Below are 27284 nucleotides of genomic sequence, written 5' to 3' on the forward strand. Positions count from 1 at the left end.
TGGAGAAGACAGAATGGGAATGGAAGATCCTAAAGTTAAACTAATCTAAGGTCTTGGATGTATAGTTTTGCTTAAGCTAGGGGTCTGCACCTGACTACAGTTGCAGTTGGGGTGGGGAGAGGAGTAATCTTTTGTGAAAATCATGAGTAAAGTGACTGTTACATCATTGGCAAAGCTTCTAGCAGAAGTCAGTTAGTGAGTAACTTCTTGGCATCTGCATCCAAGTAAATTTTAAACATCTAGCCATAGCACAGAAACAGAATTCTTTCTTTACAATTTTATTTACAAAATGTATTAAAACTTTGTACAATACCTCATGGCAATGAGGCTCTGTAATTTATACCCACACATGCAATTTACCCTTTTATAGCCATTAGTTTGCTTGGCAATTTTTCTGTTCACTGAAGTACAGCTTTAACAACAAAAAGAAAAGAATTGGAAAAAAAAATCCTCAAGTGACTACTGCCAAACTCCCATAGCTTGAAGTTAGTAGCAGAAATTTGAAGCAATCAACGTTTTTTTTAAACATGCAAGTTTTTTTTAAAAAATTACAAACCAATTTACCCGCCTCTTCATCTCAGTGAAGTTTCCTCTCTGAAAAACTGATTTGAGTTAATAAACATACATTTTTCTTTATACAGTGCCTATGAAAACGTTTGTGTGTAGGTTGGTTGGTTTGTTTTATACAACTTCGTGTTCACACAGCGTGAGCTTCCTGCACTGGGACATTATAGCATTTATAAGTTGAAAATCACAGTTTCATGAAAACAAAACAAAACAAAAACACAACAGCTTTCTTTTTTTGTTCAATACCATTTGAAATTTGACAAGTGAGTTGTTTGCTTATGACACCATTTTTGGAATGAAAGTTTATATTACACTTTTCTGGAAACATTTCGTTGGAACGATACTTCTTCCTTTCTTTTCTGAAGACAAGAGCAAATATGCAGCGAGTCAACTAAGCATCTAAGGGTCACACTTGGGAAATGAATGCGAGCTCCTAGTTTTTGCAGTCTGGAAACTTCCCAATGCACGTGACTGATGAGAGAAAACTACTGAACTACAGGAAGCATACGTCGTTATATAGGAGGTAATTAGTGAGTGGAGACTATTTCTTCGGACTGTTCTGATGATGCCAACGGCAGGTATGCAGTTAGTTACTTGATAGCCCATGGAGCAGTGGAGCGATCTGAGAGAGTCAATAGAGAGACTGCTCCAAGCAAGGATCTGGAAATGATGCTGAGGCCCTCAGATTAGCAGTAGGTTTGGGAATGCATTTTAGTCTTTGCAAACTAGAAAAGGACACATGCAGTCCGATGGAGAGCCATGGGCGGTAGCAGGCAACAGCTAGTAGGACAGACCTAGCAAGAGTAAAGTCAGACTGAGAACTGTGGTCTGAACCTGCTATCCCGCCTTGCAATGCAGTCCTGTCTCCGTGGTGTACACTTGAAAGGCATACTTAGCAGAGAAAGCCGAGCTAAACACAGTGTTGTTTCTGAGATACTCTAAACACATCTGGGAGTATAGGCAGCATTTCCCTCACCTCAATGCTAGATACTCAGCTCTATTGACTTAAAATGCACACTGAAGCAAGAAAAACAGATCTGTGAGCTGAAATTCCAGGCTCCTTGGAAAACCCCGGATCCACTTTAGGAAAGCACCAAGAGGTATCCTGATAGTGCCCCGTCCCTTGCTACACACAAAGTCAATTTCGAAAGCTCTGTAAATCTCTTCATTGAGTGGAAAGTTATCAAAGTGTTTTCACAAAACCATTTCGAGAACACAGAGAAGTCACTGTTTAGTCCCTTTTCCAAAGTGTTTGAATTTTCTTAAGTGTTGCATTTACATTCTAAAGATATACACATTTCAGCAACATTGAAAGGAAATAGGGTGCACAGAACATCACCACCAACAGGAAATACCAAAAACATCTGGTCAGCAGATCCTAGAAGAAATGCCAGTCCGTCTTCCCAAAACACTGGGAGACAGATTTTTTCTTTTTAATCAGGAAGAATTAATTCTTTTAGCTTAGATGGGCCTCTTTGCTGAATTGGAATTTAAATTTGTGTGTGTGTGTGTGTGTGTGTGTGTGTGTATTAAAGAACATGGTGTTTGTATACTCTGCAGTGGTATCAAAGAATGGCTTTTGTTGGATTGACTTAATAAGATTTTTTTTTTTTTTCGCATACTGGAATCTTGCATGTCCATTTTTTGTTGGTTTTTATTTTAATTATTTTTTTCAAGCAAAGCAAAAAAGATTTCAATGATGGTTTGCATTGTCACGAGTCTCAGAGTGTTCCATAAGGCACTGAAGGAAAAAAAAATCAGTTTTTCCTATTGAAAGGTCATTGCACCATCAGCAATATTCGTGTCATGCCCGACACCAAGGAGAGTGAAATCTGGCTCAGGATCCTTGAAGCAGCCACGTTTTCGGTGATTTCCTCTCATCACATGCCTCCAGTGGGAAGGGATCTGCAAAGGCAAGGGGATATTTAAAATTGAAGGGGCCTCCTATTAGGAATTGAGAAGTTTATAATGGCTCAGTCTATCTTGGACAAAACTATGGCTGTTTTCTGAAATTGACATTTCTGGGGTTGCACCTCATTTATTTGACTGACTTTAGGTGACAGGTCTGGTTACATTCTCTACTATATGTATTGTACTAAGGAATATGCAGGTGTTGCATGCAGTTTAATTCAAGGTTTTAATCACTTATGATGTAGGTATACCAGAAAGTTTCCATGGCATTTTAATACAGATATTCAAGAGAACTAAAAGAGTGTATTCTGATTGCAGAACCTGTGACAAAGAATTGTTCACCCAGGACAGAGGGTAAACAGTGTTCTATGGCTTACTGAATTGAAATCCATTTTAACTGTGAGAAGAAAATATTTTGCTTATTGCTAGAAAGGTGAGCAATTGTTTCTCTTAATACCTACAACCTTAGCTATTAAAGTCTGAAAATAGCACTGGGACTTTAAAGAGACAGCAGATTCCAGGAAGAGGCCAGAGCAGTGATACCCATGAAGGGGACTTGGCATCAATGAGATCTTTGCCCTGACATATAGACCTGATTGAAATGCTGATAGTGTCTTCTTTTTGGAGGCACTAACTAGTGCAGGGAATTCATTTGCCCCTGACTCTGAATACTGTAGGACACTTTCTTACCTCCTCTTCAAGTTTACATCCTCTCTTTATCCTTTCATTCTACACTAATGAAACATTTCTTTTTCTTCTAATCTAACACTGAATTTTATCCCAAAAGAATGACAAAATTATGATCTGCCACTGGTCCTGGAGTAAAAGTATCTGTAAGAAGAATTTCCAGTATGTACCTGAAGGCCAAAAGCATCCAAGGAGGGTAGAATAAGACTAACATGAAAGTAGACAAACCTCTTCCTTGTCACCCCTAAGTCCTAAGTCATATCTATCACAGAAGCTTGGAGAAGTTTCGTATCTGGCAGAAAGATCAAAGTCTCCTCCTGTCTCCCCAGTGGGCATGGGACATCACTAACTAGCGGCATGACTTTGGGAAAGGATCCCAACCTCTCAGTGCCTCTGTTTCCTGCTTTCAAACGGGGTCAAATGAACTATTATCACTGAGGTAAAAGTCCCTTTGGAGAAAGAACATCATCACCTTGGTTATCTGGAATGCTTTTTTTTTTCTATTTAACATAAAGTGAATTCTTTTAAGCAGAAAAATGTCTCCAGTAAGCATGCCTATGCATAGGCTTCTGAAGGAAAGTGGATCACTTTGAAAATGGGCTGCATCAACAAAGCTAATATTTTTAGGATGACTAAACAGAAAACTCCTGCAGGAAAAATGAAAATCTTTTCCCCTAACTTCAGGCATCTTGAGGTCTTGTAAAGGACAGAGATTTCAAAAATATTTCTGAAGAAACCAAAGAAGCCAGAAGTAGTTCTGAACTGCAATTAGGAAATTAGAAATAATTTCCTAAAACAATTAGCACAGTCAACCCTAGGGTGCAGTGAATCTGGAGCACTTGATGGGCAGTCACCTGCCAAGGCATGCTTGGGAGGATACACTTCCAGTGGCTGGTCAGTAACCCAGAGAGGCACCAGGTAGTCAAGAGGCTTTCTTCTCCCTAGTGGGAGCTAAACATGGTCTGAGACCAAGGCACATGTTCCCACAATAAGTCCAGTAATCCTGATGTGACTATCACCCATAGAAAATGAGAAACAACTCCCTCATCTTTCAAGGATACCCTTTTATTAACCAGATTTCACTAGACCATATTTTTGCAGGTGATTTGCCCTGAGTCATTTTTCCTGAACAATTACTGGTACTATAAACCCCCAAGGTGGGCTCTGATAATTAGTAATAGAAGTAAAATCTCAGGGTACCTCTTGATGTCAGTGCCCCTGGATAGACCCTGACAGATTTAGGCCAACTCAGGTAACTGGAAGCCTAATAACTAGGTAACAAATTAGAAGTCACCAGGAGATATTCCAGACCTTCTTGAGAAATAAAAGATGAATGGGTGAAGATCTCACTCTTCACTTAACCAACATTCCCCTAATGTCACATCACCAAATTGGCTGAGGACAACAGAGAAGTTTCAAAGCAGCTTGCTTTATGCCTCTTGACTAACACAAGTGAGGTTTTCCTGGCATCGTATGAGGCTTTTGCTTCTTGTCTGGAGACTTTGTATAGGCTTGGAGGACAGATTTGTTTGCAGACGCTCTTCCTAAGCCTTCTTTCACCCTGGAGATGGTTGCCAAGGTGCTAGGTAATTGGGCTGTAACCACATTGGCATTGGAGTCTATTAAAATATGACTGTTGCCTCAATTAGCCTGAATTTTGCTTCACAAAAGTGAATCAACTCAAATGAGTAAAGGAAAGCCAGAAGTTGTGGCATATTAGTTTCTGAGATTTTCCCCTCAGGTTTGATGTTCCAGGCCTCCACTTTTGGATGGCAACATTATGTCCTAACAAAGGTTTGCTGACACAGTTTCTTTCCTTTCATTTCCTTTGATTTCCTCCCTCCCTCCCTCCCTCCCTCCCTCCCTCCCTCCTTCCTTCCCTCTTTCTTTTTTCCCCTCCCTCCACCCTTCCTTCCTTCCCACCTTCCTTTCTTCCTCTTTCTTCCTGTGTCTCTATCACTCTTTCTCTTCCTCCCTCTTTTCTTCCTTCCTTTCTTTTATTAAGTTACATTCTCTGAGATTATTTCCTCTAGAATCTTTCTACTCCTGGGACCAGCAGCATCTGCATGACCTGGGAGTTTGTGAGAAATGTAGACCCTCAGGCCCCATCCCAGACTTGCTGGATCAGGATCTATATTTTTATAAGGTTCCCACATGAGTCACATGCACACTAATGTTTCATGAATACTGCTCTGGGGCTTTAACAAGAGTCTGAGGCTGTAGTAATTGGGTAGTAGGGACATAAATTCTCAGATGGAATAGTTGATAAAAAGAGTCTGGAGGTCATGTCACCCTGAGTCTTGATATAATCCTCAGAAAGATTCTTTCTGGGGAAAGTAGGAGTGATTGAATATTCAATCTTGTGTGGAGTGCATAAGGAATGGGTCATATGGAGGCTTGGTGAAGTTCCTCAAGACGTTTTTTGTGGACAAGTGGAACAGAAACTCAAGATCTGCTCTCCATTTGACAGGATCCCATTAGGATTTCAAGTTTCCTGGAGGACATCAGGCCATGGGTGGTTAGAAGTAGCATGGTTTAGCAAAGATATGGCTATAGGCAGAAGAAGGGCTGGATTCTAGTCCCAGAACTGCCACTACCTAACTGTGTTGCCTTGAGTAAGTCACTTCATGGGCTGGGTCTTACTAGTAACTGTCTGATCCATCTTATCTCAAATGAGCCAATAGATATGAGAGCACTTTGATGACTGCTACACAAATTTAAGGTGTATTATTTATTTGGATGCTAGCACCTCAAAATTTGGGATAATTAAATTAGATTGAAATTGCTCATGTCTAGCAAGCATGTCTATGTGTCGGCTACAGAAAGAAAGTGGATCACTTTGAAAATGGATTATGAATCATGTATTGATATTATCCTATAAAAATGTATGCCCCAAATTGCAGTGGGCCTATAGCACCTACTCAAGAGTGAAACATTTTAAGCACATTGAAACACTAAATGCTTGCATGCAAACAATGCAATTACAGATGAATCCATGTATTGTACATCCACCAATGCAATGGGAACACTGTCAGCAGATTGGTGCAGTGTGCTGAATATGTTGTGGCAAAAGGCAGGAAGAAAGAACAACCAGCAACTTCATTGGACAAAATGATGTTTTCCATGACCAAGACAAATGATTTATTTGAATGAAATATTATTTTAAAATTGGCTAAATGTAAATCCGCAATGTGAACTATAAGAAGGCCAAAACACAAATGCAGCCGGGCACGGTGGCTCACGCCTGTAATCCCAGCACTTTGGGAGGCTGACGTGGGCAGATCACTTGAAGTCAAGAGTTGGATACCAGCCTGGCCAACATGGTGAAACTCTGTCTCTACTAAAAATACAAAAAAAAAAAAATAAGCTGGGCATAGTGGTGCATGCCTGTAATCCCCGCTACTTGGGAGGCTGAGGCAGGAGAATTGCTTGAACCCGGGATGCGGAGGTTGCAATGAGCCGAGATCACACCACTGCACTCCAGCCTGGGCGATAGAGCAAAATTCTGCCTCAAAAACAAAACAAAACACCCCTAAAATCCCCCAAAACAAAACAACAACAACAAAAAAACCCACAAATGCACTTGTAGAAATCCCAGCATATTGACATTTACTCATGAGGTCAAAATTGCCTAAAATAAGGGGTATGAAGTTGCTTATTGTTCTGTTCCACTTCAGATAGGCATTTTAGTGATGACAGATGCACTTTAAAGTAACAAGACTATATTCTTTTAAACAGGTCCAGAATAGAGACATTATTCAAATTCAAGCTTGCATTTGAACATGTCTGAATTATTGGTGGTGTTTGTAGTTGCCAGAGTCAAGGTGACAACACTCAGCTTCATTGAAGTATGAATTAGGGCTTGGCTAGCAGCAGGGAGCCTAGACTGTCCTTTGATAGACACTTACCTGTGCACCAGTTCCAAGGAAGGGACAACAAAAGAACTCAAAGCTTAAGAAAATTTTCTCAGACTTATACACTGTTTACTTAAAAGAATCCCCTCTCCCTATGGAAGCGCTGTATTACTTGAAGTGGCAGTGTCTCACTTGTGTACCTAAACTTTTTTTTTTTTTGAGACGGAGTCTCTCACTGTCGCCCAGGCTGGAGTGCAGTGGCACGATCTCCGCTCACTGCAAGCTCCGCCTCCCGAGTTCACGCCATTCTCCTGTCTCAGCCACCCTCGAGAAGCTGGGACTACAGGCGCCCGCCACTACGCCCGGCTAATTTTTTGTATTTTTAGTAGAGACGGGGTTTCACCGTGTTAGCCAGGATGGTCTTGATCTCCTGACCGCGTGATCTGCCCGCTTCGCCTCCCAAAGTGCTGGGATTACAGGCGTGAGCCGCTGTGCCCTGCCCCTAATTTTAATATCTGTTCCAGAGCAGCTGCTTTCTCTACAGATGCACTGTCCAATACAATAACCACTGGCCATGTGTGACTACTGCACATTTGATATGTAACTAGTATAAGTCGAGATGTACCATAAGTATAAAATATACCCGATTTCCAAGATTAGCATGAAGAATGTAAAATTTCTCATTCTTTTTTTTATATTGAAAACATGTTGAAATGCTCATATTTTGGATATATTGGGTTAAATAAAATATATCATTAAAATTAATTTCACTTGTTTTACTTTTTAACATGTGACTACTAGAACATTTAAAACTGCACGCATGGCTCATGTATGTGGCTTGCATATGTTTTCTATTGAACAATGATGCTCTGGAGAATTGTTTTTCCTTTTGGGTCACAGACCACAATTAATTACAACCATTCTATTAGGAAAGCACCGCTGCCTGACAAGAAAGCACAACCATTGTTTTCAAAGAATCAAATGGTTGCAAAGAGACAATGGTTTAAACAATAAACCAAACTAAAAAAAAAAAAAAAAAAACAAAGAAAAAAAGAGATTGACATACAGTAATGTAAAGCTGATTAGTTTACTAGACCTTAACCGTACCCCTAGATCTTAACACTCTCTGTTCCATACACGTTGTAGCCTTCTCTGTATGTAGCATAATTCTGAGTGTTGGTGGCAGGAGCAGGCTTAAAGTTTTGGGTGTTCTTTGTGAGTTTCATGCGTTTGGACTCTGCCCGTGATTTGTAACAGAATTCTATCAAAGCCACCATCATGGCCAGCCCCAGACCTCCGACAAGTATATAGAAAACGCCTGCCACATTGCTCAGGCTCAGAGCGCTGGTCTTGTCCTAAGAGAAATGAACAACATGATTAGATCTTGGAGAAAACAAAGGCAATGGAACATTATAATATATTACAACAGTATAGGGTAGTTCTAAATTGTAAAATAACTAAACATTGATGTAAGTGTTATGACTCAATTCTGGCAACTGGCTAATGTTTTGCAATGACCAGCAAGATGGTAGATTGGGCCTCTGTTGACAGTCTTGATCCTCACCTAAATTTCCTTTCACCTTGACTCCTTACATTCCTTAGTGCCTCAAATTGATGTTCAACAATTAATAAAACAGCACTGGCCATGGGAACGAAAGAGTAAACACAAGCATAATTTATTCCTCTGCCAGCCTGGATAAACACCATTTGCCAGAGTTGAGCTGTGACATAATCTCTATAAATGTAACACTCTTTTCATTTGGGAACTTGAAGCACTCTTTCCCCTCTCTGCCCCGCAACACCCCTTTCTCCCTTGCTCTCCCTGTGACAAACTTTGTGAACAACTAGTCTTTAAGATACAACATGATAATATTAGATGTTCCTGCTATTCTTATCTGAGGAGTTATTTTGCAAGGGTTTGCTTAAAAAGGGTTAATTCTCCTCTTTCCCCCAGTGACTGAGAAAACGCTTCCTTTGGAGATTGGCTGCTAAATCCTCATCCTAGTTAAAATCAGGGCAGCAAGTCTTTGTGTTGCTGGAACAAGGGCACAGCACAAAGAATTGGCTCCGTTCCATTTTCCTGAGAGTTTAAGGAAAGTGTCAGGAGAATCCATTGGGTCCTAAATTGGCTCCATACAAATCAGAAAGCTTTTCCAGGAGGCTGATGATTTTTTAAAAAATCCAGCTCATTTTAAACTTTTACTCCAGGGAATGTAGAGAATAATTTTTAAAAATGACACTTAATTTGCTTTCTTTGTAACAACGGGGAAAAGTTGAGGAAGCCGGTCAGTGACTTTCAGGTCAAACTGTGCAAATCTGACTAAGCTATCTGCCTGTATGAAAAAGCAAAAACTGAACTGCTGAAAAATGGAAAGAAAAAAGTTGGTGTCTTGAGCCCTACCTTGAGGTAGGACACACCAAGGGCCAGGAGTCTTTCTTTGAAAAAGAAATAAAATAAAATAGCATTTTGTAGTCTTTTTAGAGGGAATGTAACCATTTTGCTGCTGAATGTAATTGAATGGAATACCCAAATTGTTAAGCCAGTGAATTTTGAGCATCTTATTTAAGTGACAACACAGTGAACAGATGATGGCCATTGCTGACACTCAACACTCTGGTTCAGCTGGTCTTGGTATCATTTAAATAATTAAAAGTAAAGACAATATGACCATGTCCTTCTGATCCTATTTTCATAGAAGCCAGTCCTGTACTTGTTTACCTTAATAAAAGGTCCAATTGAAATTGAATTGCGTTCAGAAACAGGGTGTAGGAATACCTCATATTCACAACAATCTGCAAATAGTCACTCTTTTAGGATGAATGACAGCTAGACAAGGAGTAATAATTTCTGTCACATATGAAATATTGGATTATCTCTTTAAGGAGGCTGGTGAGGCTATCTGCAAGGATGTTCCACAGTCCATTGGGAAATAGATCAATTTCTGGTAACCCTTCATCTGCCATTGGATTTTTATATGTATGTGATATTTAACGGTGGGGTGGGGGGGAGGTCCTTTGACATAGCCCATGTCAGCTGTGACAAGAAGAATAGTTTCATGTTCCATGTATTATTTAAGTTTCACAAGAGTTATAGAATTCCCTAATGTGGGATGTAGAAAACCAGTAGCAAAATGGTTCATTGCACGGGGAAAATGAGTGGCATTTCATGAAATGAATTAACTGATACCACGATATTAGTCCAAAAAAAGGAAAGGCAAAAATTGAAACTAAAAAGAACTGTCTTAGGGGAGCGAAGGGGGGCAGGAAGGAGGCGGGGAAGAGTGTTTCATGCTTATCAATGTGATGTTACCCTGACAATGTATACCCTTAAGGAGCATGCGACTAAATTTTAAAAGTATTACGTACAGAGATTCAAATGACACCTTTGAAGAGAGAAGTGTGACAGACTTAATGAGATTCGAGATCCAAATTAATGCTGAACTCAATACAACAGCAGCTGGCAGGAGGCTAATCATTCTGCTTACAGAGACCAGTCTTTGTTATTTATTCGTTTGACTGTTTTCAGATGGGATCGACATAATATATTAATAACCAAATGCATTTATAACTACAAAGTCTCTGACACTGTAAGAGGTTAAGAAAAAGTACTGTCACAAATAAATCTTTTTTTTTTTTTTTGGTTGTTGTTGTTACTGTTGTTATATTTTCTCTTTGAACTTTTGAAATGTGAAATACAGTAAAACCCCCTTATAACACAGCTTATTATTTTATAACTTTGGAAATGTAATAGACCAGATTGAGTTTCCTAATCATAATAACAGTTCTATAGCGTCAACAATTGATGTCACATGGCAGGCCTCTGAGGCTGGCATTTGTCTTATCCCTTTAGCGCTGTTGTTATAAAGGGGTCCCACTGTGTCAGGGAGTGTGTGTTGGGAAGGAAAGCCGTTTTAGGATAGAAAATAAACAGTGGGTCAAAATGTGATTGCTAATCAGTACAAAAAGACCTTCAGCGACTGACCTTACTCCCGGAGTCCTTGGCTCCACATTCCCCCTTATCGTACCACCATTTGTTTTTCAGCTTGTCTAAGATGCCTTGTTCACTGAGTTTCAATACTGCAAGGTTTACAGGCGTTCTTCACGTGGGAAATAACATAAATAACATTATATTATGTTATTTTATGTTATTCAAGCTTCAAACTACTTTAAAACTATAGAAAGCGATAAAGCAGGGGGCCCTGGCCACAGAGTAATTTTAGACACTGCAGGCAACCTGAGCATTACCTTATAAAAAGTTAACACTACAGCAACGCTATATTTACCAGGGCCTGCCCATATCGCTTTGAGTAATCGGCACACACTGTTAAATAATGAGGATAGAAAAAAAGGCACTCCTCAGATAGGCTGTGTGTGGTGAGGAGGGTCTCCCCTCAGGTGACAATCGTCGGCGGCAGCTTGCAGTAGGTTTGTGAAGGAGGTGTGTTAAGTTTGATCTAACTGGGTGTCTTGTTGTACTTCCAGACAGAAAGCAAATTTTATGGAGGAGTCGGGAAAAGGACAGACCCAGAAGGGGAAGTGTTTCCATATTGTGGACCGAGACAAATGGATAAATCCGAACAGAATTGAAAATAGATTCTACATAAATAACATGCCTTCTAATTAATTGTCCTTTATCACACAAGTCTGTTGCCCAGCTGAAAATGATCTTGGAAAGAACTGTACTACATATGTGTCCTTACTCCACAAACACGTAGTCTAAATTCTTTTGGACATACTGGTCTTAGTATTAAAGGTATATTGCGGACCTCCGTTTTGGATAAGGGGAGTATTTTCAACAATGTAAAAACTGGTCTACAAATTGTTTTTGAGTTACTGATTGGCTGTCCCTCTGATATGGCCATAAGTCTGTGGTCAACTTAGATCACCAGAGGGCAAACCAGATTGTTTCAAAATAGATTATTAATATGGCAGGACCTAAACCAGCAAAATGACTCTGCCACTATTGGGTAATGCTGTAGAGAATAGTTTAATTGTTCCAGTAAGATAAAACTTCCTCAACTAAGAGGCTAGTACATATCCCCAGGAGGCCAGGCCACTGCTCCTTAGTCCTTTACTGCTTAAAAATATAAGGACTGCATTCAGAGCCACTGGGCAAGTGCCTGAAACCCTACTGGTTCTAGGATAAAGGTTTTCTCCCTTATAAATGTCTTCAGCTATAAAATGGGAAAAATGACCTTTATCCTGCCTTCTTTCTAGAGCTATTAGATTTTAAATGAAGAAACTTTAATGACTTTGGATAAAAAATGCACCATGTAGAGAGGGTGGCATAATTCTGAGGCAATAAACTGTGTGTTTACATTCATGGGAGCAATATTGCCAAATATTAGTGCATGTTGGTCTGAATGTCACTAACTTAAAAAGAGGAAAGCAGAAAATTTATGGAACTGTGAACATGCCGTAAAAATTTCTTAGCCTATTTTGGATAAGTTGAACCCACTAACATATCCAGTCACTAATAAGACTTGCTATAGTCACAGAGATCTGGTCTCTATCATACAAAATCCCCAAACCTATTTCCTTTCTTCCCCATTGCTATTTAAAACAGAGAGGCCACCTTATCTTCAGATATTCTGAGAAAGACATAGTTATTTAAAAATAATGCAATTTCAGAGTACTTGTGGTTTGAATAAGTATAAATCTTTAGTGTCAGGGAGTTAACTTTCTTGGTTAGCGTAGGGCCTGGCAGCCAGAATATTTGGATTTTGTATCTCGCCAAGAAATTCAGATCCTTTTACACTCTAAACAAGTTCCTTCATCCAATGCTCGGAACCCTAGGTTTCTCAAATGCTAACCAATTGCTTGGAATGCAAAACAACAAAAATATACTCAGATAAAACTTTGAGCCTCTTTAAGATATTATTGGCAGTGAAAGTTAAGCCAGGCTTTCAAATGACAGGCAGGCCATCGATGGCCCTGAGTTTAGTGTTGGCGTTGCCTTCTCCCCTGTTCTCCACCGTCTGATGCTCTTCTCGCTCTACCTCTCCCCTGTTGTTGTCTCATCACTACCACTTCTCCTGCAATGCTATGCCTTAAGCCAGGCACTGGCACCAGGCTCAGCAATGTGGCAATTAGCTCAGGATATAGGGGAAGATGCTTTCCAATGGCATATGAGTGACTGGGCTCATCAGGACCACAGGAGAAACTACAAAGCAAATTCTTCCTCCTTTCTGTGCTTCCTCTTTTCTTATTGCAAAGGGCCCAGTGTCCTCATACTGCTACCTGACTAAGCCCTTACCTGGTCCTGTCCTCCCTCCAGGTAATATGTTCTTCAAATTACATCATTCATTTTCTTCAGTACTGCTGCTCACCAGATCTTAGGAACAGACCAGTCTCTGTTCCTTAGGTACTCACACTAAGGTCTAATAGGGAGATTTCACTGCCCCTAGAGATCCTAGTTTCAAAAGAAATTTATCAACCCTTAAGTGAACTGCATTCATAAAAGTGTGGCATGTCAGTTTAGAGTAGTTGTTCTCAAAGTGTGGTCCAGGAACCCCTGGAGGATCCCTGAACCCCTTTCATCAAAAGATCTGTGAGGTCAAAACTATTTTTATAATAATACTAAGTGCCCTTCTCACTATTATTCCTTCTTGATATACAGTGGAGTTTCCTGGAGGCCATATGATGGGTGAAATTATAATAGATTGATTGAAGAAGTAGAAATGAGAATCCCATTCTCTATATTATGCTATATATTAAAGAGATTTACAGAAATATAGACAGTGCCATTCTTCTCACTATTCTTTTTATTGTTTTAGAAAAATAGTTATTTTTCATAAAAGTATATGATTTATGTTAGCATATATTGGGTTTATTATTTTTTAAAATGAATCAATGAATTCATGAACATTTTTTCAGTTTTAATTTCTGATGTGGTAAATATGAACAGATGTAACACACATAAAGAAAATCTATTTGGGGTTCTTAATCATTTTTAAGAGTGTAGAGAGGTCCTGGGACAAAGCATTTCAGAAACACAGGTTTTGGAGGAGGGAAGGCTATTCCTGTGCTAGGGGTCCATGCTGGACTGCCACTGTCCATTCTTGCCAAAACCCAGGCTCAGTACATCGGTGACTTAGCATCCTACTTCTGAACAAAGGCTTATCCCTGCCTTAGGCCATCTAGTGGTTTCCACGAACTGGCTCTGGTAACTGCTCTTCACTCCCATGGCCTACACCATTACAGTGTAGGTTACTTTAGAACAACAGTTTTCAACCAGAGGCCATTTTGTCCTCCAGGGGACATTTGGCAATGTCTGGAGTCATTTTTTGTTGTCACACCTAGGTGGGGGCTGGGGGATGCTACAGGCATCCAGTCGGGAGAGGCCAGGGATGCTGCTAAATATCCTACAATGTACAGGACAACCCCCACAACAAAGAATTATTTGGCACCAAATGTCAGTAGTGCCAAGTTGAGAAATCCTGCCTTTGAGTATCCAGACCTCCTGTGAGATACCATAGGACTTTAGAGAATTTTGACAAATGACCTACTGTTAGAAGTTTAGCCTTGGATCAGAAAATTAATCACAGGGTTTATGAAACCTGGCGGGGAACCAATGTGCTTTTGGAACTTCTAAATAAAAATGAGGGAGAAAAACAAACATTTCAAGCAGCAGCACAGCCAACAAGCATAAAAGCTGTAATCAGAAATCACAGATAATACCACTTAACAAGGTTACAATAGATGCCAAGAAAAGAAAGTACTTTAAAATCCACATCTCCTAGAACTCCATGTTGCTGTGGGGTAGACTAAATTTCTGAGATGGCAGAGGAAAACTGCTTTTGTCCACATAGTTTTCTTTCTTACTGTACCTTATTAGATGTGTTATCTAGCCCAATCCTAACCAACTGAAGGTACTGACACCCTCTCCCCAACACACACACACACACACACACACACACACACACACACACTCTTACACATTGGTATTTTGAAGGAAGTGGAAATAGGTGGGCATTTGATCATTTTGAATGTCATTTTCTCCATGAAGCTATTTTTGCTCTTCAATGTTTTCTGTCTCCTCCATCACTTCTACCTTGCCTTATTATTTATGCCTATGTCTTATGTCTCCCACTACACTGTGTGCTTCTCAAGGGCAGGGAACATGGCTTGTGTATTTGTATCTCCATTTAGGATATCTTTCTTAATAAATACTTGTCAAATCAATAACTCTTTCAGCATTTTGTTTTTCAACCTAGTATGTTTACATACTTATTATTATGATTATAATTATTGGTCAGGTTTCATGATCACCCTAAGAAGGTAGATTTATGGTGTCTATTTAATACATAAAGAAATTGAGGCACACATATGTTAAGCAATTTGCACAAGCCTCTGCAGCAACTTATGGGGCAGGTCAAAAGGCCGATTAATATACATTGAGCTGTGTTCTGTACATTCTCCAGTGGAATACACAAAAGGGTAGCATCCCTCTTTATTTTTGCTCCTCAGGCTTAGATATTTGTGATGATTTTATTTTCCTTTAGGGACCCCCATACTCCAAATAACTATCAATCTAGCAAGGGCATATTTTGCAGCTGGGGCCTTTTACTGTGGTGCAGCAATATGTCTCCAGTGTAATGTTTCACGGCAATTACTGCAGGCCCTTAACTGGTACCTAAGAGAATTATAAGTCAGAAATATTTATTGTACTCACCTCAATAGAGAACAGAAAGAATTAAACAAAGTAGGTCAGATTCCTATCGTGGAAATTAGTCAGGCATTCTCCCCTCTGAAGGGCTTGCTATGAACTTTTTGCTGAGTAGAGCCCTCCTAAGACAAAGACATGGGTCAGCAGGCTTAGGGAGAAAACAGAAGTGCTTTGTGACATAATTTCAGGAGGACTGGGAACATCCCTCTGTCCAAAAATATTTATCTCACTGGCAGCTGAAATTCCACTGTGAGAATTTCACATCTTTAAGTGACATGCTTTGTTAAAATACAAATCTTTCTGAGAAATGGGAAATGAAACAAAGAGTAAATATTTATAAACTACCACTCTTTGTTCTATTTTGTCTAAAAAAATGTTTGAGTTGGGGTGGAAGAGTGTAAGGTTCCCCTAAGAAAACATTTTGTGGCGTGTAAGTCATAAAAATGCATATGGATTGTTGATCAGATGGAGAGAGAGAAATGGGAATTAGATAGTCATTTAAAAGTGTGTGAAGTTAATGCTGAATTGTGTCTCAGTGATGATTTCTGAGTGTGGGGAACAGTCATGGAATTACATCTGTCTGTTTTTTATATAGGGGATAGTAATATAATTCGTAATACTTTGATAATGAGTTCAGTTTTTGAAGAAAACGTTATTGGATTATAAAAATTTCTGCTTATCTCTACAATCCACACCTGCCACTAACTCAGCTACTAAGACTGCTCACAATCCTGCCAGCTGGTGGTCGCCTGGATTCCAGGCTCAGTTCCTGGGTTGTACCAACCAGCCATTTTAAAGAATCAATGTTATCTTAGTGATGGCCAACCGTACATATGGAGACAGCTTTAAGATAAGAATGCCATTGATTTTTTTTTTCTGTGAAAGTAGAAACTTAATTTTTAATTTTTTATTTTTTATTTTTATTTTTTGAGACAGAGTCTTGCTCTGTTGCCAGGCAGGAGTGCAGTGGTGCGATCTCGGCTCACTGCAACCTCCACCTCCAGGGTTCAAGCGATCCTTCTGCCTCAGCCTTCCAAGTAGCTGAGACTACAGGCACATGCCACCATGTCCAGCTAATTTTTTATATTTTTAGTAGAGATGGGGTTTCACCATGTTGGCCAGGATGGTCTCGATCTCTTGACCTAGTGATTTGCCCACCTCAGCCTCCCAAAGTGCTGGGATTACAGGCGTGAGCCACCGCGCCTGGCTGAAACTTAATTTTTTTAAAGAAACAAAATAAATAAAACTTTTGATATATTTCAAAAGAACTGCTTAATTTATTTTAAAGTTTTAATTTCAGGAAATACCTAAAATAGTAAATAGTAAATAGTAGCTTAGAACCAGGTTGGATTCCTTATTATGAACAAGGAAATGGTGAAGAGAATGATGTGAAGGTGCTGAGCTTAGGGGAAAAGAAGGAAAATTAGGTCTTGTGAATTAATTACCAAGTTGATTCTGTGAAATAATCTGGTGATCCTGAAAGGGTAAAGAGAGGAATCTATACTGTCAATATGGCTCTGGGCCTGAAAAATATCAGAACCCAGGGTGTAGTATGATTTAGTCCCCTGAAATACTATGGGATATATGCTACTCTAAATGGCTTCACTTCTCCTTTCAGAGCAGGGACACCTAAAGAGCAAATGTCTGTTTAATTAATGATTCCAGAAGATCCTCAATGGTGCCCTTAGGAGAGATAGATATATGTGTAAATATGTAGGTTATGGAGAAAGACAAGGAGATCACAGAGAAGTAAAAGAAATATATGAGCAAGGGTGGTGCATTTGCACAGTCAATTAGAAATCTGCTCTGATAACACATTATCTGGATGATGAGAATGGAAACTTATCACGGCCTAAGCTGGAAGCCCCTGCCTCACCCTATCCCTTAACCAAACCCTTGCTCTAAGTTACTAACACTTGCTTCTTGGTATCTAGATCTTTTGGGAACAACTTTTTAGAAATATCTTTGGCCCAATGGAGGGAGAACAGCCATCCTCTCTTTTGCTAACTCTTTTACTGAAGATGTTTCAAGTTTTCACGATGACAAGGCATCTTTCCAAATCACTCACTTGCCTCTCTAGCATTCTCTGGAAAAGCCCCAGCATCACCCAGGACATAACAGGCATGTACAGGCAGGCAGTCACAGACATCTCTGCCCAGGTTGGTCTTGCTTTATTAAGTTGAAGCCAATTGATGATCAAGCAAAAGAAGAATATTTGCTGGATTAAAGAATTTACTATGTGGTACTTTACATTCCTTTCTGTAGATTAACCTGGAATATGTATAATGAAGGGATTTCTCTCTCCGTATAGCAGCTGTTTGAGGCCATGGCAGTTCAAAATATGCCCTTGAGTACACTAGTGTCTGAAGTCCTTTAAAACAAATCTCTATCCCTTTGTTTTCACAGGGGTTCCTGTATGTAGGCTTCCAGGAAAATGAGGATTTTATTTCAATCCTTGTATCCTGGATCAGCCTGGGCTTTCTGTACAACCTGGGAGCATGTGCATACATGACTGCTGGCATTACTGAACTCTGGCAACCCAAATAATCCTCATTTAACAAGGGCAGCTACAATGATTTGCAGAGTTATGCAGTGCTTAGCTGCTAGAAACCATCTCCAAGTGAGTGTTTATATCCATGTAGTTCACAAATGTAGCTCAAACCTATTTAACTCCTTGCTATTGGGATAATAATTTAATATAAGTGCAAAGAGCAAATTCAATAATGCATGCATATAACATTAAGAGTTGAAAGCTGTGAGTCATTTCACTAAGGGCCTAACAATGCTAGTGATTGAAATCTATTGATGAGCATCTATGCTGCAGCAGCAGCCCCAGAAGCAAGTCTTACACATATGGATAAAGCCAGTGACATTTCTAAATTACAACCTCTCAAATACAGAGAAGTAGACCCCTTGATTCCATAGGCTGTGTATTTCACTGATAGATTTCTACTAAACTGCCAAACTGGACCTCTGTTCAACTTCTCCATCTAGAAGTTGAACCCAATAGTCTGGGAAGACCTCTTACTCAATTTGTCCCTGACAGAGAGAGAAGGGGCTCAGGGAAAATGCTAAGTTTTGAGCAAAATGTGGCCATAGAAACTTTCTCAAATACATAATTGGTATGATTCACTTGAAAACTCTGGTTTAAGATCCTTTGAAAAATCAACTATCAAATTGGTTGGGTTTTATTATGTATAAGTGTGTTTTCTTTAATTCATTCCAGTGGCACCTAGAGAAGAATAGAATGAGAAGAGAGAAACAGATCTGTACCAGAAACTCACATGATGTATGTTTCTGAAGATATTTAACTCATTCCCCTGATCCTAGACAAAATATGCATTGAGAGTTCAATCTGATGGGTGCCAGCATCCTCTTTATTCTCCAATAGCCATCCCTTGACCATGACTCATAGAAAAGAATCAGTTTTAGCTAGATTGCAACAAATGAAGTCTATATTCAGATCTGAAATCAGATCTAGTTGTCATGCCAGGGCATATACCACCCTCTTTTAGCATGCATTCTAGCATCTACACATCACATCTGCCCTTCCAGCAGTGATGTTAGACAGGACATACAAATAGTCATATATGTGTGTGTGTGTGTGTACATATATATATACACATACATATATATATATATATGAATGCCATTGCCTTAAATCTATATTTTGAGAAATATTTGCTTCAATGCCAGATGAAATTAAGCAAAAAGGTGAATCCAGCACTTGGACAACACTTTTGCCACTTCTGATCAATGGGGATCAGCCTCACGTGCCAAGGGCCAAATGCTATACCGCTCTCTAGAAAGTCAAAAGAGAATGGATTTCAATTGTTCGCAAAAGAAATTTGCCCCCACCCTGCTCCACCAACCCCAACTCCCACCCTCACCAAATATATTTCAATTGCATCCAATTTTTCATGTTTCTTTTCCATGGCTGTCCTACCTTTCAGAGATTGCGTATAACCTTCTCTTCAAATGAAAGGAAACCAAATGATTTGGTCTTCAAAGGGCAGAAAGGGAATAAACATACACCATTTCACTGCCTGCCACTGCAATGGCGTCTTTGCTCTTGGCAATTGTATAACAGCATTCTTACCTTCAGGCTTTTCATTCTTGTGCTCTTTCTGTAGCTCAGGTGTTGGATATTTGGTCATTATTTGTCAATAAGAAACACATTCATGTTATCAGGATAACACCAAGGCAAATAATAATGTCGTAATGATAGAAACCATGTTAAGGCCACAGTTAATTTTTAAAAAAATCATTAGAATGGAATTACTTTTTTAAAATGTTTTCTTTCTGGATTACATTTTTTTCCGGTGGTAAAATTTATTCTTTAATATCATTTGGCAAAATCAATGGTTTTGGCAGTCATTGGACTGGTTCAGTTCTTAAGGCAACAGGTCCCTTGCTTGAAGCAGCCACTTGAGAGAAAGTGAGGATTTGCTCTTGGGAGGAAGACCTGAGTAAGTTCAAGGAGCAAATTTAGTGACTACCAGGAAAGAAAACTGTCAGGTTCTTCATACTTCCAGGAGGCAGTACCAGCATAGAATCATGCAAACCAACGAAGAGCACAATATACTCACCCTACTCCTCGATCCCAAACCAGAGTCTTGGGGATTCACAGGAACTTCTGCTAAGACCCAGGAAGTGCCATCGATCTGTAATGATTCTTGCCTACACACATAACAGTGTCAATAAAGAGTCATTGGGATCCATCTTAACCCTGAGTATCCGAAATGTCAACCTTTACGGATGGCTCCTGCCAATAAAAGGTCCATTTTGTTGCAGGCAAAGGCAGATGCAGATTCATATCCATTACCCACGGCCCAAGAAAGTCAAAGAATTCTGGGTGTGGAAGAGAAGTGGTTAAGAGACGGTGGCATAGGAGAGGAGAATTGTAGACATACATGGAAGAAGAAGAAATACACACAAAACTTAAGATCTCATGTATACCAATGGGAAATACAGTACAACCTCATTCATCTATGTACCACCAAATATGAAGCTGAGGGATTTTGGAAATGGGCTGTCCGAGACTGTAACTTTTTACTATCTTTGAATAGAAGACTTGCTAAGCAAATGCATGGGATTTAAAAAAACAAAGATAGCTAGTGATAGGGAGAATATGTTTTAATTTCTTCAGAGAACAAACTCTTTTTAGGTACCTCGGGAGCACCCGTGTGAAAAGAAACATCACTGATTTATTTATTTATTTATTATTTATTATTTATTTATTTATTTATTTTATTATACTTTAAGTTCTAGGGTACATGTGCATAACGTTTATATCATGTATAACTCCCCAATGCAATCCCTCCCTCCTCCCCCCTCCCCCTGATAGGCCCCAATGTGTGATGTTCCCCTTCCCGAGTCCAAGTGATCTCATTGTTCAGTTCCCACCTATGAGTGAGAACATGCGGTGTTTGGTTTTCTCTTCTTGTGATAGTTTGCTAAGAATGATGCCAACAGACACATGAAAAAATGCTCGTCATCACTCGCCATCAGAGAAATGCAAATCAAAACCACAATGAGATACCATCTCACACCAGTTAGAATGGCAGTCATTAAGAAGTCAGGAAACAATAGATGTTGGAGAGGATGTGGAGAAATAGGAACACTTTTACACTGTTGGTGGGATTGTAAACTAGTTCACCATTATGGAAAACAGTATGGCGATTCCTCAAGGATCTAGAACATCACTGATTTTAATTGCAGGCATTTTTTGAAACGATTTAAACAAATTCCCTATGTTTTTTCCTAGCATCACATTGGTCAGTTTATTCTAGTTCCTATATATTTTTGAAGATATAGTAAAACTGCATTTCTCTATCAATATTCTATAAGTCACAATGAGCATCTTACCATTTATTTAAATAAGGAGGTTCAATTGCACATCCTATCCTCCTCCCTCATGTCCTTATATGCCTTTCAAGTAAGGCACCCACCTATCCTACAATTCTCATTGCAGTCAAGGGGCTCAGAATGGCCCCTTTAAATATTCTGTTACAATGTTCCCAAGAGCACATATGTGCTGATTTTCATCTTGGAATATAGGGACACTGGGAGTCTATTTTAATCCCTGGAGAGGACTAAAGTCTGGTATAATTCTATGGTGAGGTTGGGTAGGGTTTGTTAATAACTTTCCACCTCAGTCACAAATAGCTCGTTTCACTGACCCTACCCTGTCTAGTAAGGTAAGGCTAGATGGGAAAGCAAAGCTGGTGCCCTTTACCCAAGATTAAGGGAATGAAGTAGGGTGAATGAGAACATAAACGTTTGAGGGGACAGGCAGCTGCAGAAGGAGACTGATGTGTCTATGTGGTAGTTCTACACATAAATCCTCCATTCTGTTGTGATTTACAGTGATAGACTTTCACTGGCTATGTCACAAACCCCTGGTGATCTGGGTTTATCGCTGAAACAACCTACTGGCTCTTATTACTGCATCTGCACACATATTGTCATAAAGCATGAACACAAAAGGGTGATTTGCAGGTTAAAAATTCCCAAACCACAGCTCTAATTTACATGATCCTTGCATGTGCATTTACAGTTCATCAAGGAATGATCAAGTCTGTTTTGTTTAGGTCCTATTAGCTCAGGTTTGGGAAATTGGGAAAGCCAAGGAGTATTCTGGTTCCAGCTTGTAGGTATGGTTCAGGGGCTGCCTCAGAGACTGACCTTGCTCTTAATTCCTTGTATCCATAAAAATAAAATAAAATAATAAAACATTAGTTTTATTAGTTTAAGCTCATGCACGTTTACGACAACCTGAAAATTTTCTGTTTCTTTCCATAGTATGGTAACTTTTCTAGACTAATCTCAGAATGTGTAATGTCTCATGCCAGGGAAGAAAAAGTCAATGACTTAACATAATTGCCCATTTATCATTATTTAAAGGTTGCGAGAGAGAGAGAGAGACAGAAAGATAAGTGATACAGGTATTTCTCCCTCTCCTGGTTTCAGAGATAATGGGCCTGAAAGTGTTTTTGAAAAAATAAAAGCACTTATAAATGTCAGTGTTGTGATTATTGTCATTTTTAGTATCAGTACTGAGGGCTGGAACAGCTTAAATATGCCATTTGCCTAGTAACCAAGGTAGTTGTGAATGAACCTGATTCTTACGGAAACGTATCACATGCAATCAGATTCACATTGCTCACTGGATAGGTGGTAGTGCTAAATTGCCATCTGCAATATTATCACAAGAGGTGACTATGAAAGTCAGCAGAGATTTATGACAGCATTAGCTGTGTGACCTTCTCAAAGTCATCACCATCTCTGGATCTCACTTTCTCTGTGAATGATGGTATATTTAACAGTCAGTTGTCATGTTAACGAGATGGGACACAATGAAGAGATGTAAATCTCAAGCCATTTTGCTAATACAGTAAAACCTTACTGATTTCGAGGAACAGAGGGAAAGGATTGTCTGAATGAATAAAGCAAGTCTGTATTACAAAATAGGTTTGAAGAATGACAATTTTATTTCTTTAAGTCTATTTTGTAATTCAAACTGACTATAAAACATTGTCTTAGTGGAGATCCTCATGAGAACTACTTTAGCAGATAGATATGTAACGAATATGATTATATCTAATAAGTGCTTTCAACATTTGAAAAGGGTTTGTTCTCTTAAGAAAAAATTCAACTGACGTTCCAGTCTAAACTCTGCATTTGCTTAACAACCTTCTTGTCCTCATGCCTGATAATATAAAGTTAACTTGTAGACTGGTCCCTGTCTAGTTTATCACAAATTATTAATCAGAGGGCTCCAAATTAATGAGGTTTTACTGCTATTTCTACCTCCTTCTCCATTGATTTTTTTTTTTCATCACTAATACGTAGTGGTAACCAGATTCACGTTCATCTCTTGCCCCTTCTCTTGCTCACTCTCAGAAAACAGCACGTAGCAAGAAGGAAGAAGATAAAGGCAAGCTTCTTGGTAATCCAGAAATGGAATAAGCAATCGTTGGGTATGCAGCACTGATCATATTATTATCCATAGTTGAGAAAAGGGTTGACTTATTTCAAAAGACTGGCTGTAGGAATGACCAAGAAAAGCGATTTGAAAGATGCCTGGCAGGTAGCACTATGGTTAGAGAAGTTGAAAACATTTAGGATCTACTGAAATATTTTTCTATTTGCATATCAAAATTCAGATAATCTGGAAATCGTGAGCTGTCAATAAAGTTACTTGATAAAAACTTTGCAGCAGTACTAGCTGAGGAAAAAATGCTTGATTGCTGGTTGTAATTAAAAAATAGCTGGTCTAAAGTTTTGGGGTCTTCATGTACCAAAACATCTGGGTGAAAAGTAAAAAGTCAGCAAATATGTGCAGATTTTTTGTTTGTTTATATAACATCAAACGTCTGGTTATCTGAAAACTTCTGAGCACTTGGCATCATGTGGATGTTTTAGAGTCATCTTGTTACAGTCCATGGCTCCTTTTTAACCATGATGAGTATGAATGATGAATTCGTGAGAGCAATGCATCCATCCACTCAATTTTCATTCTGCAACTCACTTCAATGATACATTAGGTTCTCCGTGCTAATAACATGAGAAAAAGACTGGGAAGACAGGTGCTAAATACTTTGACCATCAAGTTGGCCATTGTAAATATCAAATGAGCCAAAAGCTTGGCTAAATTGTCAGTGTCATCAGTTCACATTGGTGGGAAAGAAAGTTACTGCTTTTTGACACATAGTAAAACCTTGATTAATTGGAATCCATAAGGGATGAATGGAATTTTCAATAAGAACACTCATTTTGTTCATTGTTGGCTAATAACAGTTTTTCTTAAAATGCTTCTATCTACTTTCTCGCCTCGGGGAAGCAGCCTCTAACGTTTGAGGGTCAATCCAGATGGAGAGAAGATAGAGGAGAAAGAGCCGAATGTGACCCAACCATAGGTCATCTCTTGGTAAGTGATTTTTAAAAAAATCAATTCCTTGCAGTCTTCTTTTTTGGAATACTATTGCTGCTTTCTCATCAATGTGAAGTACTGAGGGGGCAATTCAGTTAGTTGGGGTACTGGTTAGGTGAGTTCTGGTTAATCAAGGTTTTACGATAAAAGGCCATGCCAATGCCTGGTAAGATTATTTGCTGAAGAAAGTTCTTTTAAAATTTATTTCTTTGAAAGTGTTCTGGATCAGTGTTTCCAACCCATATAATGTTTGCAGACTGGCAAACTAACTTTTCCATCAGGATCCTGAGGGATAGAGAGGGAAAGAGAGGAGCAGAAGTGCAACCATTGTCTCTGAAGAAGAAAAGTTTTGGCTTGCCTGTCTGTTGGTCTGTGGTTGGGAAACTGTTCTTCACCTTAAGATGCCCATGGGATCTTGGTCGTACAAGAGGTGAGTTTACATTCAATAATTCTCATGCCCTTGGCCATGGAGGATTCTTTTTTCAGGTCCTCTCCTGTACTTACCCAAAGTGTCTTTCCATGACTTGGTATCGTGGCTTCTGAGCTTGCCCCTATTTCTTGTTGCTTGGATGATGGCTATTCATTCATTCTAGCTCCAAAGAGCATTAGAAGTCAAAGGAATGCCAAATAAGATGGGTTTTCTCATGATGGCAGCCTGGATAACAATTAGACCTACCTGAACCAAGAACATGGCTAAGAAGAAGCTAAATCAGGGATTTATACATACATATAGTATCACAGTTAGGCGACGCACTTGCTTAAATACACAAAATATCTCTGCAAAGTCTCTATATGGGGTGGCCTATTGAAGAAAGACCCCATTTAACTTGAAACCGAGCTTGTTATTTGGCTTTCAAGTTAAGTGGGGTCTGCTTAAATGGGCTATCACATATAGAGAACAACATCTCATCACTCAGACACATAATTGAAGAAGCCACCCTTACTCAACCAACCAACCTCTGTGAGCAACCATCACAACCTAGAAAAACAAAGGCTATGCCCTGACTTTTCAGTAGATGGATCTGATTTTTCATACCACTCAAATGAGGCAGGCGGGGACAGTCTCACAGGAAAGCCTTGGACTCTTGAAAGCCTAGGGCATTGAAACCCCATCATGGCTTTCATAAGGCAACCAATCTGGTGGTGAAGGAAGGGAAAAGGTGTGGTTGGAGCCTCTGTCTGGGAGTTTAAGAAGGGACCCAAGTTAGATCAAAAATGTGGGCAGTGCCCTAAAGCCTTTTTGTTTCCCAAAGCTGCCAGGCAGGGGAATAACCTGGTCATTCCACTTTATGTGTGAGTCTTGTGCTGTCTCCTCAATAATAAGATAACAGTCTTGCCGATTACTCGTCACTAAGGGTACCCGGTTGTGGTGACATTGAGGCTGACCTTGGAGTCACCGCCCCCGCTGCCGCACTCTCCTTTGTCGTACCACCATTTGTTTTTCAATTTGTCCAAGAGGCCTTGCTCATTCAGTTTTAATACTGCCAGGTTAACAGCATTTCTTGAAACGATAAAACATAACTTGTAAGAAAATGCACAAATGCTTAGGAAATCGTTAACGTATAAAAAGGAGCACAAGAGGACAAATTGGCTAAATTTCACAGAACGTGGAGCTATAAAAATGTCTGTACAGCAAATACAGGGTTAAATATTGGAAGGTGGCATGGAGGATAACATTTGCTCAAAACTGAAGTGTGCGGGATGGGGAAATTGCTTTGAGAAAAAAAGTAACAAGAACACCACATCCATGCAATTAACATTCGTCACATATGGCACCATAACTGGCTTTTACCATTTAAATTGAAAAAGCCGTTGAACTGTAAAATTAAAACAGCAACAAACAGTCAGAGAGGACAACACAGAGAGAGAACATTAAAAAAAATGGATGCATTAAATAGATGAAACCATAATTTACCGTCTTATTTAACTCCATGGAATATTGTAGGATTTTAAACTTTTAAAAGTTACCTCAAAATCCACAAGAAAGAAAATGACAACAAAATGCATCAGGGTAGGTGGAATACTATAACAACACGGATATTGTTATATTATTCCACCCACCTTAATGCTGAGCCTTTAGGGGTTGCCACACCATAGCCTTTGGAATCCAGATTTCCACCAACTTTCATCGTATCACATGGTTTCCTCTGCTCAATGTACTCATTCATGGTTGACTCCAGCAGGAAGGCGAACTTTCCCTTGGACTTTCGCACTCGGGCCACTCCGTCTGCTGTTGTTTTGGTAAACACAGATGGCTCCGCTGATTTCATGTAAGACCACATTTTCTCATACACAGCAATTTTGGATCTCTGCACCAAAAAGATAAGAATTCTTAGCGCTGCCAGATATTCAATCTGGAGGAGGGTTAGTGCAGTAGTTTTTTTTTGTTTTTGTTTTTTAATTAATTGCAATCCACAGTAATAAAAAACACGTTACACTGCAACCTAGTAGACACATTTATACATATGTAAACAGTGTTTCCAAAACAAGTTCTCAACGTTACACTGCAACCTAGTAGACACATTTATACATATGTAAACATTGTTTCCAAAACAAGTTCTCAAAACGACACTCACCCTTGCTATGTGTGATGCTCTCTGATATTTTCTATTCTATTCTAATTCATTTTAAACAATGTTGCTCAGGACCCACTAAATGGATT

The 27284-nt window shown here is 39.3% G+C and overlaps 1 protein-coding gene across 1 annotated transcript in view; it reads right to left on the reverse strand.

Moving 5' to 3' along the window:
* Positions 1 to 262: 262 nt before the first annotated feature.
* The window catches only part of LOC117077858 (glutamate receptor 3-like), a 334953-nt gene continuing 307931 nt past the window's right edge, over positions 263 to 27284 (reverse strand). The window contains 4 exon segments of the mRNA XM_033201429.1: positions 263 to 2472; positions 8127 to 8374; positions 26009 to 26123; positions 26684 to 26931. Coding sequence (XP_033057320.1) covers positions 8129 to 8374; positions 26009 to 26123; positions 26684 to 26931 — 609 coding nt within the window. The 3' untranslated portion in view covers positions 263 to 2472; positions 8127 to 8128.

This window comes from Trachypithecus francoisi, unplaced genomic scaffold, assembly GCF_009764315.1.
Source record: "Trachypithecus francoisi isolate TF-2019V2 unplaced genomic scaffold, Tfra_2.0 Lachesis_group6, whole genome shotgun sequence".
NCBI lineage: Eukaryota > Metazoa > Chordata > Mammalia > Primates > Cercopithecidae > Trachypithecus > Trachypithecus francoisi.